General features: G+C 33.4%; 2 protein-coding genes and 1 long non-coding RNA gene across 4 annotated transcripts; 1 reads left to right on the forward strand and 2 right to left on the reverse strand.

Annotated features, from left to right (window-relative positions):
- Positions 1–1,604: 1,604 nt before the first annotated feature.
- On the reverse strand, positions 1,605–4,334 carry LOC123911335 (dehydration-responsive element-binding protein 1A-like). Of its 2 annotated transcripts, none has more exons than XM_045962738.1 (2): positions 3,408–4,334; positions 1,605–3,031 (listed from the first exon to the last, which is right to left on the reverse strand). In XM_045962738.1, exons 1-2 carry the CDS (start codon positions 4,038–4,040, stop codon positions 2,852–2,854), a joined length of 813 nt encoding a protein of 270 aa, XP_045818694.1. In that variant the 5' UTR covers positions 4,041–4,334; the 3' UTR covers positions 1,605–2,851. The 2 variants fall into 2 exon arrangements, with proteins under 2 accessions (XP_045818694.1, XP_045818695.1); XM_045962739.1 differs by lacking the exon at positions 1,605–3,031 and adding an exon at positions 3,101–3,257.
- Positions 4,335–14,124: 9,790 nt separating this feature from the next.
- LOC123909501 lies at positions 14,125–16,808 on the forward strand. The gene is made up of 3 exons (XR_006809934.1): positions 14,125–14,366; positions 16,028–16,333; positions 16,675–16,808. It is a non-coding gene; the product is annotated as an uncharacterized LOC123909501 (long non-coding RNA).
- LOC123909500 (dehydration-responsive element-binding protein 1A-like) lies at positions 14,580–18,340 on the reverse strand. Its single transcript, XM_045960342.1, has 2 exons — positions 17,583–18,340; positions 14,580–17,358 (listed from the first exon to the last, which is right to left on the reverse strand). Exons 1-2 carry the CDS (start codon positions 18,291–18,293, stop codon positions 17,263–17,265), a joined length of 807 nt encoding a protein of 268 aa, XP_045816298.1. The 5' UTR covers positions 18,294–18,340; the 3' UTR covers positions 14,580–17,262.
- Positions 18,341–18,839: the final 499 nt, after the last annotated feature.

Raw genomic sequence — 18,839 nt, forward strand, 5'->3', positions numbered from 1 at the left:
TGCTATATATAGAGAAAACATGGTTTGTTTTGAAGGAATAAACAAGGAAAGAGAGATTGTATGTGAGGGTGTGTGTTTTATGCGAGTGAGCTGGTTGCCAAGTTGGAGGGCTGTGATTGGTTATAAATTATTTGGAAAGAGAAAGGGGAACTGATGAGGAAGGAGAGAAACACTTGGCTCAAAATGAGCAAGAGAAGCACTTGTTTTTAATTTTTGAAGGCTTGGTTGTCAAACTCAAAATATCTAAACTACATCATCAACCACTATATTAGGGTATTAAAGAAATCATAGGAATATATACTATTTTTGGCTTTTCATTCCTTTTATAGTTTTTATATATAATTAAGAAAAAGTATTACAAGGAATATACTATTTTTGGCACTTAACTTTAGTTGGTCATTACTTGAGAGAGAAAAAAACTTTAGTTGGTCATTTTATATAGATTGTTTTTTGGATTATTTTTATATGGATTTGCTCTAACTTCTATTTTTTCTTCTTTTTTATTAACCATTTTATTCTTAGAAAAATGGTTGAGTTTGTCTGCGAGATAGAAGAAGGACCTCTTGATAATTTAGGGTTCGTCTACGATGTAAATAAAGTCTGGCAGAAAGTTATTTCTATCAGAAATTGAAATCGGGTTCCTCCGAAAAATTTGTTCTAAAGAAAACCCCTATTAACCACTTAAGTCTAAGTAGATTTATGATTTCTCACTTTTTATGATACTACTTAAGTCTCACCGGGTTGGTCGTGTATTGGTAGAGCTGTCAAATGGGCTGGCCCGGCCCAGTGGGCCAGACAATATATGGGCTAGCCTGGCCCGACCCATATATTGGTGGGCTACACATTTATGAGTCCGACCCAGCCGGTATGGGCCATGTGGGCTAATGGGCCTGGCCCAGCCCATTTCATTTTATTTTTTTCGATTTATTCGATCTTTTTTTACATGACTTTGATGTATTAGTTCCTCATAATTATCAATTTTATTGAAATATAATTGTATGCAAGTGTAAATAATTTTTACATCGGCATTAAATATCAATTAAACTCAAGTTTGATTCTTATAAAAAAATAAAATAAAAAAAATTATAAACTTAAGTTTTTAAAGAGTTTTAGGTTCCTATGACCCTTTTTATTATGTTTACACATTTAACAATATTTTTTATAATAAATTTTCAATTACATGATAATTTTTTATGTTTTAATTGATATTATTTTTACAAAAATGACATAAAATTTTCATTAATGGGCCGGCCCGAAGCCCAATGGACTCGCTCGGCCCAGCCCAATTTTCATTTGAGCCACATGGGCTTGGGCCAAAAAGGCCCGGTTCCATTTGGGCTAGGTTTTTTAGGCTCGATCCGCCAATGCCCTTGGGCTAATAGCCTGGCCCATCGGCCCGGCCCATTTTTGACAGCTCTATGCATTGGGATAAGGAAATCAGGAAAATCACACAAGTGACTTTTAACACCACATCTTCACTCAAAATTTTAAGGCATTAGATTTATGCGTTTTTCTCACTTATATATTACTCAACCTCAACTCTTCTGACATGTGGAGCTTAACTCATACTTGTTATATCTAAACATAAACTATGAATCAAGACCTTTTAAAAAAATTATATATTTTCTTTTACAAATGCATATTTTGGTACTTCAATTATGACTGGTATATTGCCAATACGTCATTGAAGTGAGAAGACTAAAGATATTATTGGACCAAAAACAATTTCAATGCCTCAATAAGTAAACCCACAACATAAATGGAAAATATAATGTAAAACACATAATAAAAACTATAAAGTAAATACATTGTTACATGTAATTCCTTTTTACAATACCTTGCCCTTCAAGGAAGATATAAAGAAACCTGTTAGAAGTCTCACATTGGCTAGAGATATGGTAAAGATAGCCTTTATAAGTGTAGTGCAAACCTTAACTCTCAAGCTAGCTTTTGTGGTTGAGTATAGGCCTCATAAATTCTAATATGGTATCAGAGCCTATCCTAGATCCATTTGTTGTTTGTTGTGGAGACCTCCCATATTTGGGCCACCCGTTGTTGTTGATTTCACGTTCCAGCTTGTTCAGTTCTGGACGTGAGGGGGTGTGTTAGAAGTCCCACATTGGCTAGAGATATGGTAAAGATAGCCTTTATAAGTGTAGTGCAAACCTCAACTCTCAAGCTAGCTTTTGTGGTTGAGTATAGGCCTCAATAAAACCTACTCATGAAAACTGAAAAGATCATAATAAGGTGGTGTCCAAGTGCATGCTTAGGTGGTAAATTCTTTCATTTGATGGGAACCTTACCATCAGATTTTATCTTGCTCGTAGCAATGATGTCAGTCGCCGGGGAAAACAGAAAAGTTCGTAAATGACTGCTTATTATGTTATATGCATTTCAGTGATAAGGAAGAAAAGGAATGGATTTTTTTTTTCCCGAGTGAGCCATGTGCAGCGATTAAAACAGTAGATGAAATCAAGGATTTATCGTGGAAATTTTGTGCCTGTCGATATAATTGTGGTTTGCGTGTAGGTATGGCGTTAGTGTGCAGTTAAAGTTTTGGCTCTTGTATACCTTCGGTCAGCTGGCTGTGTTGCTTTCTGCTCTGGTATGGTTTTCTCTACTGAGGATTTTTTCTCTTGAACATAACAGGTTCCTTCTGGTCGGGGGAATTCTGTTATCGTGCTTTCGATGTTTTTAGGCTAGTTTTAATTTTGTATTTTTGCAGTTAATTTAGTTGTTTTTTTGGTTCTGCAGGTGCATTTTCTTTCTCTGCTGCCGCCTTCTGTACCTGCTGCAGCTGGTTATCACCAGCGTCTGATTAAGTAGTAAATTCAGAATAACCATTCAAGTTTCATTCATTATTCTTTTGCGCCTTTCCTCGCCAAGAAGAAAACCAATAAACCAGACATAAAAAGGCAGGGTTCACAGACACGGCAACGACCACAGTCCTTGTTATCACGGTGAAATCTGGCGAATGAATTCCAATTATAGTCACAACACAGGTAATGGTAACATCCATTTTTTTTAAATCCTACAAAAGAGAAGAGAAGAATAAGAAAAGAGACACTATATTACATCCTTCAACTTAATGTATTAAGCTAAGCAAGGATAGCAATAGATTTTATTTTCAATGTCAAACTTGTAATTCGAACCGAATAGATTATATTTAGAAATTCCAAAATAAATGTCTTCTTTCTTATTTAATAAGAAGGATGAGAAATACGTTATGCTTGATTAGCCATTACTTCACAAAAAAGCTACAAAAAGAAAATCCTTGTCAATTTCAATCTATGTATATGCAATATTCACACTGTTAATAAAAAAAGGTTGTAGTATAGACATTTTCTATTCTACAATCCAAAAAATGTAAACTAAGCAAATCAAATTTAAAAGTTCCATAGTGATACCTCATCATCTTGAAAGTCTTCGAATTCTTCATACTCATGCTCAAAACTATGTGCAGGGGACATTAGTGCTATATTACTAAAAAAATCTGGAATATTCAACAGTTCTTCGTCGTCTTGCTCTTCCACACAAAACATACTCAGCTCCTTTGCAGCGATGACAGCTACAACGGTGTCAATGGTGTCAATGTCGTTTGTCATTAAAATCTTTTCTGGTCTAAAAGCCTCAGCGGCTTCGGTAGCTGCCTTTTGAATATCTTTTGTATTAGAGGTTATAGGAATAGGGAGCCGCCACACTGAGTCGGCGAAATTGAGACAGGCATAGCGACCTCTCAATGCCATTGCCGCAACATCGTGTGCTCGGGCTGCCATCTCGGCGGTTGGAAAAGTTCCTAGCCAAATTCTAGTCTTTTTGTTTGGCTCTCTCATTTCACAAACCCATTTATCTAAGTTCCGCTTCCTCACACCCCGGTATACCGGGTGGCGAGTTTCTTTGAATATCTTTCTCCCTGCCGGTTTCTTGGGACTACTCGCCGCTAATCGGAGCTCAGAGTCCGGTGATGATGTGTGGAAAGAAGAATCTTTTGATGAAATTGAGTATGAAAAGGAAGAGTTGTTGTTACTAGTGAATACCATATGTAAGTGATGTAGAGGGTGGAAAATGGTTTTGAGATGTAAATTGTGTATTGAAGAGAGAGTTTTGTTAAGAGATTGAAGAGTAAGGTGTGTGCTATATATAGAGAAAACATGGTTGTGTTTGAAGGAATAAATAAGGAAAGAGATATTTTGTGTGAGTGTGTGTGTTTTGTGTGAGTGTGCTGGTTGCCATGTTGGAGGGTTGTGATTGGTTGTGAATTATTTGCAAAGAGAAAGGGAAACTGATGAGGAAAGAGAGGAAACAAAAGTGTGCTTGTGTGTAGTGAGTGTGACAATATCAATGAGAAATAATACTTGGCTCAAAATGAGCAATATGTTATAAAAATATTTTGTATGTTTGTTTTATTATTATTTTAAGGTATGTTATCAAAATATCTATACTATAAAAGGTTATTTATGATTCACAGGAATTTACTATTTTTGGCTATTCATCCCTTTCACAAGTATATAGATATTTTCATATCAAAATATCTACACTTTTTTTATTGGTATTGGTCGGTATATAATATTCTATGAAGTCCATTAATTGCAAACAAAAAGGACAAAGAAAGGTTTTTATATGGAAATAGATATCTTGCAGTTTATTTTGACATAGTTTCCACACAGTTTTGCATTACAGCCATTCGATAAAAAACGTGTGGTAGAAATTGTTTCATGTGATTTTTTAATTGCATTGATCTGGACCGTCTGATCCATGATCAACGGTCCAAATTTAAAACTATGTGAAAACTTTGTGAAAAATTACTGCAGAAAATCTGCATCCTTTTTATATGGCAAAAATAGGAATGTGACTTTATTTCATTGACTTAATTACACTATTATTCCGTTATTTTTATTTTAGGTTTTAAGTTGATCATTTATCTTTTAAAAGTTTTAAGTTAATCATTTATCTTTTCTATCGTTCAATTAATTAGTCTTTCCTGTGTTATCTGTCCAAGTGTGGTTTCTGTTTGTTACATGTCCAAATTTAATGGTAGTAGTAAAACAAATTACGGGAGGGGACTAAGGGGACTAACTAATTGAACGACAAAAAATATAAGAGACTAACTTGAAACTTTTAAAAAATAAGGGATCAACTTGAAACCTAAAATAAAAATAAGGGATAAAAAATGTAATTAAGTCTACTTTATTTATTTATTTACTATATCCTTCATTTTCCGTTCATTTATAAAAGAAATATATACAAATGATAGATTAATAAGATTGATTTAATAGGTGAATTTCACTAATTATCAATATTGTATTTGTGTCTATCTCTCTTTCGTAAATTGACAGCAAATAGAGGATATATAGTAAATGGAGCAAAGCCAAACTCTAAAAACAGAGACCGTTGCACAGGTTCTTTTTACGCGCGCACGAGGAGTGCTGCTGGCCTGGCAGCAGGTGCTTTCTAGAGCTATTGCAGAGCAGCAAATGCAGCAGCAACAACAGGTTTTGATATGGCAGCCCTCCATCTGCAAAATGCAACCTTGATGCAGCAGGTTTATGGAAGAAAATATGGTAGGCATGAGAGCTTGCATCCGCGATGACAATGGTAATTTTATTACAGCCATGGAAGACACAAAGGATTTTGTGATGACAAGACTGGAAACGGAAGCGTGGAGTTTGAATCAAGGTTTTCAATGGCTTGCTAGTTTTGGTTATCGGAAAGTCTATGTTTGAAATGGATTGCAAAATGGTTGACGATGATGTGAACAGTATTAAAATTACTAACTCGAAGTATGATTCGATTATGGAGGATTGTAGAACGTCCTTACTTAGTTACTATAACAGCTTTGTAGCTGTTTTTACTAAGCGACAAACAAACTACCGCTCTCATGCAAATTGATCTCATGCTTCTCACAATATTTTTAATGTAATTCCTATTTATATTGCTTCTATTATTATGAATGAAATGTATTGAATCTGAAGTCTCATATAGTTCTAGGACTTACAATATTAAAGGTTTTGAGTGATTTCTTTATGATAGATTAGTTTTTTTTTTTTTTTTTTTGTGTGTATGTGCCGTATTTCTAAAGATCATATCATAACATGATATATGGAAAATGATTTTCATGCATAAATTTTTCTTTTTCATACTATATAAGAATTGTTTGAATAGAATAAAATTTTCTTTTTCATACTAACAACGATGATGCACAATGTAACGACGACGACAATAATTAATAAAGTCAATGGTAACAACAATGAAGGTAACGACAACGACTTAACACCTACGACTACGATGCCGAAATGCATGTGGAGCATGGTGGAGACGGTGAAAGTAATAAATATGGTTGATGACAACTTGATTGACTACGCTGGAGAATTTGAGAAATAGAAAAAATGAAGAGAAAGAAAGCGGAAAGGTAGCATGGAAGCAAAAGGGAAGGCAAAACGACAAAGTTTTATGTGTTTTAATTTTTGACCCTTGATTTATTATTATATGAAATGGTAGTGATATGATCTGCACACATTATTTCCTCAATTTTTCTCTCAATGGAGAGAATCGATTCTCGATAAAAATATTTTTTGCATGAATTTAATTATTTATCCAAAGCAGAATATCTTAAATTTTTTAGGCATATATATTTTCTATAAACGGGGCTTGAATATGACACATAACCAAACTACTACTATCATGACATTTAAACTTGACTACTATTATTAGATTTAGAATTGTTTTTAGCTCTATTTCATAAAGATGGAACGACTTTAAGGCCAAGTGGACTTGTGGTAATGGGTCCATAGTTGCCATTTATTGATTTATAACTCATTTATTGATGAATGACTCCATTTTGGGATTTGGATCCTCGGCTACGGAAATGTCTATTACGATCTTTGCTGCTTCATTTCCAGCCACTAGATTAAATCAACGGCATAGATATAAATTGGAAAAAAAATAATAAAACAGGTGAAAATTGACCAGAAAAAAGAGGAAAAAATCCTTTAATTTTCTTGCCTGTTTTCCCTTCTCTTTCGTTGTATTATAAGGAGACGGAAACAACAAAGCACAATGAAGATAAAGTAGCTATATACCTAAGATTTTGCTCTTGAGCGTTTCTTCATAATCTGAGGTGGAGTTGGAAAATTTCAGATAAAAGAGTGAATCTTTAATTTTAATTTCAATCTCGACATTTTGCTTTCTTCTTTCTCAAAAACAATTAGTTTGAAATAAGTGAAATAATAACCGGAAATAAAAAAAACTCAACGGAGATACTGCCGCCGCCATGCCGCAATTGCACCAATTGCAGTCAACGTGTGCTGTTGAAATCAACGAGTCGCTTCTGCAAAATCAACGAGTCGCCACCGACATGGTCAGCTACTATATGTAGCACACTGTCTTGTTGGTCTTTCCACTTGACGAGAATGATGTCGTCATGTTTTGGCCACCACTAGCACCCAAGAGAATCAATTTGTCATGGAGTTACTGTGAATCGGTGAGGCGGTGACAGTAGTCAATTTTCACCTGTTTTATTTTTTTTTTTCCAGTTTATATCTATGCCGTTGATTTAATCTAGTAACTGGAAACAGAGCAGCAGAGATCGCAGCAGACATTTCTGCAGCTGAGGATCCAAATTGCTGCATTTTGCTATATATAGAGATTGAAGAGTAAGGTGTGTGCTATATATAGAGAAAACATGGTTGGGTTTGAAGGAATAAATAAGGAAAGAGAGACTTTATGTGAGTGTGTGTGTTTTGTGTGATGAGTGAGCTGGTTGCCAAGTTGGAGGTTTTGTGAATTGTGATTGGTTATGAATTATTCGGAAAGCGAAAGGGAAACCGATGAGGAAAGAGAGAAAAAAGTGTGCTTGTGTGGGACAATCAATGAGGAACACTTGGCTCAAAATGAGCAGCAACGTTAACAAAGAGAAACACTTGTCAAAATATCTAAGATTCTAAAGATCTTATTAAAGAAAATCATAGGAATATATCTACATCATCCACCACAATATTAGGTTATTAAATAAAGGGTCTTGTTAACATGTGCATATATGACACATGATAAGGTATTTTAATATAGAAATTTAGCATTTAATGATACAAGATATTTAATGCTTGAAAAGTTAAAATGCACAAATTCTAAAGCATAATTTCTATTTTTATTACTTTAACATGTGCCACATTCTCCTTAAAGAAATCATAGGTATATGCTATTTTTAGCTCTTCATTCCTTTTAGGGCCTGTTTGGTACACAGGATAAGAGACAAGATATGATAACTGTATCATATCCTGTTTCAGTCCAGTGTTTGGTGACACAACAGGATATGATAAGTTAATCATGTAGCTTATCCTATCTTGTCTCTCTAGTTAAAATTTTTATCCTGAATTTGAGCTGAGTTACCAGCAGGATAGGATAAAATATTCTTTTACTAATTTATTCTATAAAATATATTTTAAAATAAAAAAAATGAAAATTAATAAAATATAAATAATAAAATAATTTGATAGTAAATTAATAATAAAATAATTAATTTTTAAATATACAAGTGATTTTCTCACAAGGGTAATTTTGTAATTTACATAATCTAAAAAAATCAAAATTATACTAAAATTACAATATTTTAAAGTAAACTAATTATTAAAAAATCGTAAAATATGGATATTAATTTAAATTTTATAAGAAATTAAATATAATTATTTTGCAATGGTATTTTTATTATTTTCGTATGAGATATATCATATATTTATTTAGCTTATCTAACATGTATATATACCATTGAGTTATTTATTTGATCATGATTCATATAAAAAATTAAACTTTATTATTTTCTCATGTTTTTTATTTAAAACTATATAAAGTTATTTGATTACTTATTTAAAAAATTCAAAGTATTACAAAATAATTTTTAAAAAATAACAATTGATTTACAAGGGTAATTTTGTCATTTAAATATTTTATATATTTTATCATATTATTATGAGCAAGTATGTATTAAAAACATGATATAATAGTTATCATGTTTGTTATCATGTGTGCACCAAACACAAGATAGGATAACTAAGGATAACTGTTATCCTGCTGATATCATATTCTATCCTTATCCTGTTTTATATCCTATCTTATCACTATCCTATCCTGCTGATATCATATTCTATCCTTATCCTGTTTTAAATCCTATCTTATCACTATCTTATTTTTGGCTGAAACTTTAGTGGGTCATTTTATAAAGATCGTTTTTTTTTTTTTTTTTTTTTTTTTTTTTTTATGAATTTGCAGAGCTCCAATTTCACTTTGTTTTTTAGATATTACTCCCTCTAGTCGTTTTTATAAGAAATATTTTGAGAAAAAAGTTTGTTCTTTTTTATAAGAAACTTTGATTAATTTTCAAATATTTTAAAATGTTTAATTTCACTCTTATAAAAAAAAATGTTTAATTTCACTTATACCCTTATTTATTATGAAAGAGACTACTAAAAATAAGTAAGTTAGTTGAATTAAGAGTAATTAAATGAGGGTATACATGGAATACATTTAAATTTATTTGAGTATTAAATGAATATATCTATGTGAAACGTGCTTCCTTGGTCTGTGTAATTTTTCAAAGTGTTCATTATAAAAAGGGCCGGAGGAATTATTATTATTATTATTATTATTATTTTGACAGAATTATTATTATTATTATTATTATTATTATTATTATTTTTTTTTTTTTATGTACATTATTATTATTATTATTATTATTATTATTATTATTATTATTATTATTATTATTATTATTATTATTATTATTAACTATTTGGTTCTCAAAATAAGAACACCTAGTAATTTAGATTTAGACTCAAAATAGAGTGAGGTGTTTCGAAAATTTAGAGTTTGTTCGTGAGATACTAAAATTTGATAAAAAAATTGTTTATGTCAAAAATTGAATTCGACTTCGATTAAATAACTCCCGATAGAAAAAATTCATTAATCACTTGAGCTTAACTACGTAATTTTTGATTTCTTATTTTTTACGATAATATTTGACTTTATTTAATATTATTAATTAGACGTATATTTGTCCACAACTCCTAGTTTAACTGGCAAAAAATGCCGAAATTGTTAGGTTGAATGTCATGACTATGGTTACTCGATCTCCCTCATTTGTGTGTGTGAGTTTATGATTCATCTATGTACCAAAAATAAAATAAAATAGACGTATATTTAAGAAAACACAACATTCCATCTTTTGGTGTTTCTTGTGCTTCTTAAGCGGCTTGGTCATTTCATATTTTACTTTTTCGCTACTTAAGTAGTAGATGTTATAAAAATGAGAAATTTTTTGACAAATTTCAAAAACCCTGCCTGCTACCCTAAGTAGTCAATTATTGGTGGTCAGATCTCCTGCCTCAGTCAAAGCCCTACCGAGTGGTTAATTTTGATCGGCCACTTATGCGACCATGTCATAGCTTTATAACCTTTTGAAAATTCTACATATACTCCCTTTTCTCTTCTCTTCTCCCTCCTCTCATTTCTTATGTTTTTTTTCTTTCTTTGGTCATAGTTATAGTTAGTTTAGTTTTATTTTTCTCATTTCGTCTGTAAACAGCCGCATAGTCTGTCGTCGACTATTCATACCGTTTTCACTGGTGTTGTTTAGTCATCATGGTTGGGAACGATATGGTAATCGACGAGAGATTTTTAAAACCGATATGACTAGCCGAAACAGGTTTTACCAAGCTCGACTCTAGAGCTTCCCAGGCGGGACTTTCGCGTACATAAATGGGACTGTTCTATCCTCCTAAACTTTTCGGTTGGAGTAGCTAAGTGGCTACCTGTAAGACCAAAAACAAAACATGAAGAGGATGCTGAGACATTCTCATATTTTTTGTCGTTATTGTTAATTTGATTAAATTTGATGTTATTTTCACATCTAACGTGTAATATTTAATTTTTTTTGGAGGAAATTTTCATTCATTTTGAAGTTGAAATAGTTGACGAAATGTACAAGTTGATGTAATTTTTCTGTCTAATTTATAAAATTAATTTGCTTTACGTTGTAACAAATTTATTTCACTGTATTTTTTATGTTTTGTTTCAATTTTGAGGTGACTTTCGTGTTATTTTTTTCGTTTCCTGTCACAGACTGGTCTGTTACTTAAGTAGCGGACGACACCAGAACAAAAAATAAAAAAATGCAGATTGTTACTATAAAGAAATATTTGATAAAAACAATTATATATTACATTTGGGAATGAAGATTGTAAATTAAAAACATAAATTTAACACAAACAAGACTACGTATCATAGTTTTTTTTATGTTTTGTGTCAATTTCGATCTGCTTTTACTGTTATCATTTTCGTTTCATGTCACAGACTGGTTCGCTACTTAAGTAGCAGACAACACCAGAACAAAAATTAAAGAACTCTGACAATTACGATAAATAAATATTCGATAAAAACAATGACATATTACAATGGAAATAAAGATCGTAAATTTAAAACATAAATTTAACACAAACAAGACTAAGAATCAGATAAATTTACTGCTTCAACTTCATCCTCTTCAGGTTCAACCATGCAATCCGCGATTTCATTGAAGGTCCTCGGACGGATCAAGCTTGAACTATAGCTTTAACTGATCTAACCAGCGTAGTGTCTAGATCAATTGATCCCTTCGTACTGTACTGGGAGAAAATAGAGAACATTGTTCTCACATCGTCGCGTTTTGATGTTTCATGTTGGTGAACAAGACGTATAGTTCCGTTTGAGCAGATCGACAGACGACGATACTCGACATCGACCACCCTTCTTGAATCGTCGAAGTGGGGATGACTGTTGAGTTGACTCAGCTGGTGCTTCAGATTAACCAGTGTAACATCAACTTGGATCCTAAAAAGGATTCAGTTTCCAACAGTTGTAGTAGACTGCAGCTAGGTGGGTGTTTTTTTTAAAAAAATTCTAAAATCTTCATTTTATGAGTTGTGAATGAATGAAAAATGAAACAAAATACCCCGTATTTATGCAAATTTTGTTGCGTTTTGGACCAAATCATTATGTATTGATTTACTTAAGTAGCGGACCTAGATGGTGGTCTGATTTATTGGGTTTTTGGTAATAGTCAATGGTGACAAATTTTGATTAGCCACTAGTAGCGGTTGTTACTTTACTTGAACCAATGAAATTGAACCAAAAAGTCTATAAATTGGAACATTTCTTTTTATTTATTCTCATTCTCTCATTTCTTCTCTCATCATTTTATCGCAAGTTAGTCATAACGATCTCATCTATGTTACTTGAAGACAAATTGAGATTGTTATGTGATTACAGTCAATTATATGTTGTTTTTAGTACTAATTTAGGTAGTTTTAATAGCAATTGAAGCCCAAAAGCAAGCAAATACCTGGAAAAGTGAAGTTACTTGGCTCAAAAGCAAGAAAAGTGGAAAAAACAGCAAAAAAAGGCAAAAATGTAATAAACAACGCAAGCCATCTTACCTATGATGAGGTCCAGCTTGGCGCGATGAGAAGACGGTTTAAATTGAAGAAAATCTGTAACAAATCTATTCCATCGTACCACAATGACTTGTCATCGTGGTACAATGATAACCTGAAAAGCACGTAGAATATCTGGAAGAAATCTTTCATTGTACCACGATATGATCCATCGTTGCCACGATGAGGCGAAAATACAGACCATCGTGGCCACGATGGGTGCGATAGACGCGCAGAAAAAGCCCAAACCCAGCTGAAAAACTATAAATAGAGCCTTCTTCCTCCACTATTATTCATTCAGAAATCACTCAACAACAGTGATATTCACTCTAGAGTTAGGAGAACTCTGAAGAGGAGACAAGGAGAACAAGGAACTCCAAGGCCAATAAGGTTCTTTTCTTTCTGTCTTTGTAATTTATTTTTCCTAGGTTAGGTGGAGTCGAGGAACTCCCTTACGAATGCTTGGTTTTGTATTTTGTACAATTTGGGTATAAATTCAATTGCTTTCTGATTGCAAACTCTTTTATTGTCCGGTTTTATATTTATTTTAATATTGATCACATTAGAATAAAATCTAAGGACCTAGTGGATATCGCATAGGAAACGAAGCTAGTAATCCCGAACGAAGGACGGTATGCTAGGGCCAAGATGAGACCATTAAATTCAGTATATGAGGTCTTAATATAGGATTAGAACGCATGATAATTTCTACCTGACAGAGTTATAACTAGTTAGAGGCACATGTGGCGGCTTATGACACATGGAGCTACTAAGGTAATGATACCAACATTTTTAACAAAAAAGTGGTACCTGGGGCGATGAAACTTAAATAGAGTAAGGGTAACCACTAACTAGGCTCTGTACAGTTTGTAATAGAAATAGGACATGATATTGCTTCTAACCTATTTTCAACAGTCTAATTCCTGATAGAGGGAAAGAAGGGAATAACCACCAAGCAGGAGTAAGGGAGGGATCTGACAACACTTAACCACCCTGCGTGGTCACACACAATATTTACTTTTTTTGTCATTTAATTTCGGTATTTACTTTCTTGTCATTTAGTATTACCCGCAAAGATACCTTTCAAACAAACAAAGCGAAGACAACTATCGATATTTCTAAGCGAAACTAGTAACTTTGACATAATCCCTGTAGAGAACGATAAACTCATCACTTTATTAATTGGTAGAGATTCTGTGCACTTGTAGAACCACCATCATTATGCTAATCGACGAAAGACTTATTAGGGGCCTACTCGGATCATCATGAGTAACCGAAAGCGATAAACCCAAATTCATTTTTTTCATTATAACTTATAGATACTATTATGTGGTCAAGTGATCAAATAATTTGAATTTGGTCACATTCACAAAACAATATCAAATCATTTAATAATTTAAAAAAAAAATATTATTTAATTATTTTTTAAAATACTTATTTCACTTTTGTGAGGGTGACAAAATCCAAATTATTTGGTCACGTGATCACACAAGAGTATCTCTATAACTTATGTAATTTTTCTAACAATGAAAAATTTATAATGTTAAAAAATTAATGTTTTTTTTTATTTTTCATAAAATAATTTTCTTAATTTTAAAAAATGTCAACTCAGTTGAACTAAAACCAACACGTTTTTCATCAATTTACTTTAATTTAACTTTTGTGAACAAATATTGCAAACATTGGTGCCAGTCAGAGCTCTCAACCTCTTGAGACGATAGCAGCACTTTTGCACAATGATATTCTCTTCTTTCCTTTTTCACATTTATTTATGCACCATTTTCTTCTTCCAGTTCTAACTAACTTCACTCATTTTCTTAATTTTTGTTTTCGAACCAGAATTGTTTTTGTTGACGGAACCACCTTGCCGGACTTCTCCTTCCGCCGTGTTCTTCTTCTTTTCTAATGGTAAGTCGCTTATTATTCCATTATTTTGCTCAGTTCATGCTTCGAAATTAAAAATCCCTAATTATTTTTTTTTGAAAACCCTAAATCCAACAATACACCATTTTCAGATAGATTGAATTGATGCTTGTTGAAAATTATCACATTTCCAGGTTTGTGTCTCAAAATCAATATAGACAAAAAATAATAATTATTGGGGGTATAGTTCTTGCAAGATGAAGAAAATTAACAATCTAATAGAAGATTTATGATGAAATTACATATATTCATATCAATGAATAAATTTGAAATTAGGGTAAATAGAAGGAGCGGCTATTCATGGCAATTAGGGTGCTCATGGTTTTGGATCCACACACTTGAAGAAAAGAGCAGCTGGTAGCTGTTAATCTGCGGCATTTATGCCTAATTGCTCCAAATTCAAAATCTGCGTTGTGTTAAATTGCGGCTTCCATAACCAGCTTAGATTAAATGCTAGCTTTGGCAATATATGAAGCACGGAAACAGTGGACACAGACATTGACATACCGACACTGATAATAATTAGAGTAACTGACATAATTCAATGTAATCATATGTGTCGGTGTTAGATATTGACAGGTGTGGATCCTCTTCCATGAAAAGTGTCTACAATTTAATCTCAACCACGCATTATTTTTTTGTAGTTGGTTATGTAATAAAAAAAATACATTGAATGGTGAGGATAAAATACACACTGGACCCTTGCAGTGAAATCCTTACAGGAGAGGATCCCGGCCCGATATCGACACGTGTCCGATATTGGGACACGCCTAATCTGATGAGTGTCAGTGCTTCACAGGTGGCGGTGAAATGACTTTTGTGGCGGTCAAGTAGATCGAAAACTTACCTAGTGTATTGTAACTTTTCCACTTGAGGGGATGCTTGCTACCTTGTTTTCCCATCTATTTAGGATATTCTAGGATTGTGTTTTAAGATTGTTTGTATTAGGAATTTCTTATCCTCCAGTTTTCTAACTGGCGTGGAAGATTCTCTTGATGGGATGCTTTTTTTGCTTTGCTTTTCATGTGGTTGCCATGTTTGGGTTTCAAGATGAGTCACACAACCATTGTCTAGAATCATAATCGGGAATATCTATCTTTCTTTACATTCTTTTTATCGTTAAGGAGGGTATACATGTACATATTTATATCTTCACTGTTTTAATTGATACCTTGCGTAAAAAAGGGAATGCTATTAGAAGCTTAAGATGGTTCATATAAAAAATAATCTCAAGGTGTGTTTAATAAAATGAAGAACCTATTTATTTTTGGTTCATATTTTCTCTTGAAGTTTTAAAAAATATATAAACAGGTAATAAACTCCCCTGTTTTGCATATTGTTCATTTCCCAAAATACTCTAGCAGACAAAACTGATTTATCTGAAGGTTGTTGATTCATTGGCTTTATTTGGTGTGAGGTTTCTTGTATGTAGCTCCCTTCTTTGTTTCACTGTCTTAAATGTTATCCCATCTATAGAATTTAAATGAGTTATATGATTCCTGTCATTATGAACTGAGTTTGAAAAATGTGCACCAATCAGTCATTGACTGTCTAAGCTATTAATTTCTTCATTTTTCTTTACAATCATCCGATGTCTTTAGAGGGAACCTTTTTTTATTGTCTGTTGTGTGGTCATCTTGTCATAGGGTCTCGTGTCAGTTTGTGCATCTAACTGCCCACAATTGAATGTCGCAATGGAGGTTTGGCACTTATGATCATTCTGGTCATCATGTCATCGAAGAATTATATGCAACGAGTTAAGATTGTAGAAGGAGAGGGAGTCAGTACCTCTTTTTCCAGGCCTGTTCGGACATACGGTTCCCGCCGAAGATCAAGTTAGTGAGCCGTGTGATGGTAAACCTTCCCGCACGGTTCAGAGAGCACTGAATTAGAATAAGAGGTTCACCATCACATCATTGCATGCAAGGGGAGCTCGGTCGATTTGAAAATAGGTCCGACTCGTAATTCATGTCTTAAATTAACATTCATAATCCCCTTAAATTTTTCACAGCTCATTTGGAATGCATGAAAGGAGCAATGTTTTCAACCAGATGTTGTAGCAACGCCATAGCATAGCAGAATTTTGACAAATCGCTATTGTTCAGCCATATATAGTATGAAGTTTTGTCAAATTGCAGCTATAGCAGCTATAGCAGAATTTAAACAAACCACTATTTTCCGTGATCAAAGATTGACAGCATTATCTTTGAATGATTTCACAAAAATTTAAGTTCCATTCCCTTTTGGTTGGTGACAATTGTTTACTTCATTCATTTTCTTGTATTATTGGCAGGAACTTGCTTTCATGAATTTTATCTGGAAACCTTATCAAGAACGTGATATACATCTTCAAAGCAAGGATTGCCAAGTAAGCTTCATGTTGTATTCAGGGGTTTTATTATTATAATAATAGTTAGAATATAGTTGAAGTTGAATTAAACAAGTTACTTTGTTAGAATAGTTTGCTGAGTCAGTTAGTTGATCACTTGATATGTAAGATTTTAATTCAATAGATTGATTATAGTTAGAAGAGTAGCCTTTTTGAATTAAACAAGTTACTTTGTTAGAATAGTTTGCTGAGTCAGTTAGTTGATCACTTGATATGTAAGATTTTAATTCAATAGATTGATTATAGTTAGAATAGTAGCCTTTTGGGAGGTGCTTTACTTATGCTAGATGCCATGAAGTGTTGCAAGTTTTGCCTTTTTTTTTCCTGTTAATTTGTCTATTAAGTCAGCTTGACTGCTGTTGGTTATAGAATGACCATTTTACCTCTTTGCACCATTCCCGCCAAGAATTAAAACAAAGATACCAGGCACAAAAGAACAGTGTCTGCAGTCGCGGTAATGATCGTAATCTTTGATATTGCAGAAAAATGCGACTAATGGACTCCAATCATGGTACTGTTGCGGTTGCAGAGACATAAAAACTTTGATGTCGCAACCCAAGTCATGGTTACGGACCTTTTTTTAAAATCCTACAAAAGAAAAGAGCAGAATAAGTATAAAAAAACCCTGCTTTTACCTTCTATGTCAAAAGTTGAAACTGTAACCAAATGCCAATATACATAAATAGACAGATAGTTTGACCATATAGAATAAAAGGGGTGAGATCTTACCAAAAATAAATAAATGCAAACAAACACTTGAAATTTAAAAACTCCATTCATCAACAGAAAAATTAAAAATTCCATAGCGATACCTCTTCATCTTGAAAGTCTTCTACATCCATATCTTCATACTCTTGATACTCAAAGCTATGTGTAGGGGACATTAGCGCCATATTCCTCCACAACTCAGGCATGCTCATCACTTCCTCTTCCCCCTCTTCCATACAAATCATACTCTGCTCCTCTGCAGTGGCCGAAGCTTCAGCCGTGATAACATCACTAGTCATTAAATTTTGGTCTGGTCTGAATGCTTCAGCGGCTTGTGCAGCAGCCTTTTGTATATCTTTTGTTTGAGTGGTGGCAGGTTTAGGGAGCTTCCAAACAGAGTCTGCAAAGTTGAGACAGGCGTAACGGCCCCTCAATGCCAGTGCAGCAACATCGTGGGCCCGGGCTGCCATCTCGGCAGTTGGAAAAGTGCCTAGCCAAATCTTAGTCTTCTTGTTAGGCTCCCTCATTTCACACACCCATTTATCTAAGTTCCTCTTCCTCACACCCCTATACACCGGATGGCGAGTTTCCTTGAACTTTTTCCTCCCTGCACGCTTCTTTGGGCAACTCTCTGCTAGACGCATCTCCTCGTTGGATACTAACATCCCATGAGAGCCTTCATAGGAAGATGAAGGTATTGAGGAAGGGGGTGAATTGGAAGAGTTGTTAGTTGTAAACATGTGTATGTGTTGAAGATTGAGTTGGTTGGTGTTAAGAGAGTCAAGAGTATGGTGTGTTATATATAGAAAAAACATGGTTGAGATTGAAGAAAAAGGTACAGTGAAAGTGTGAGTGTGTGTGTGTTGTGTGAGTGAGTGAGTTAGATATTTTATTTTAGAATAGTATTGAGCCAGTTGGTTTTCCTAGTTGGAGGCTTTCTGCTTTCTGATTGGTTATGAATTTTGTGATAGGTAGAGAAAGTGATTAAGAGACAAAAAGAGAAAAAGTGGAGAGGGACCCTACATCCAGGTCAAAAAGTGTAATAATGTTATCATAATATAGTACTCCTCCTATCTTCTAAGACACTAAATAGATAAATTCTATGGATAATCTACTAAATAGATAAATTCTAATATGGACCGCTTCATCGAATGGTTCATGGTAGATCAGTCACGAATAACATTATAACGAATACGAATTTTACAAAATTCACCGTTGGATTAAAAGTTTAGATTATATAGATTATCCATAGAAAAATTTAGAAAAATTGAAAATCATTTGATATGTTATTGAGACACATCAAGATTAACAGTTTATTAAATAACGTAAATCTTGATGGGTCTCAATAACATATAAAATTA

This window comes from Trifolium pratense, linkage group LG2 (genome assembly GCF_020283565.1).
Source record: "Trifolium pratense cultivar HEN17-A07 linkage group LG2, ARS_RC_1.1, whole genome shotgun sequence".
Classification (NCBI taxonomy): domain Eukaryota; kingdom Viridiplantae; phylum Streptophyta; class Magnoliopsida; order Fabales; family Fabaceae; genus Trifolium; species Trifolium pratense.

Bases quoted from the DNA above. Each gene is read 5' to 3' on its own strand.
- LOC123909500 (XM_045960342.1), bottom strand. From the start codon at position 18,293: ATGTTTTTTCTATATATAACACACCATACTCTTGACTCTCTTAACACC. The intron at 17,359-17,582 runs GTATCGCTATGG...TTTCTTTTGTAG, and splicing joins AAGACTTTCAAGATGAAGAG to GATTTTAAAAAAAGGTCCGT.
- LOC123911335 (XM_045962738.1), bottom strand. From the start codon at position 4,040: ATGGTATTCACTAGTAACAACAACTCTTCCTTTTCATACTCAATTTCA. The intron at 3,032-3,407 runs GTATCACTATGG...TCTCTTTTGTAG, and splicing joins AAGACTTTCAAGATGATGAG to GATTTAAAAAAAATGGATGT.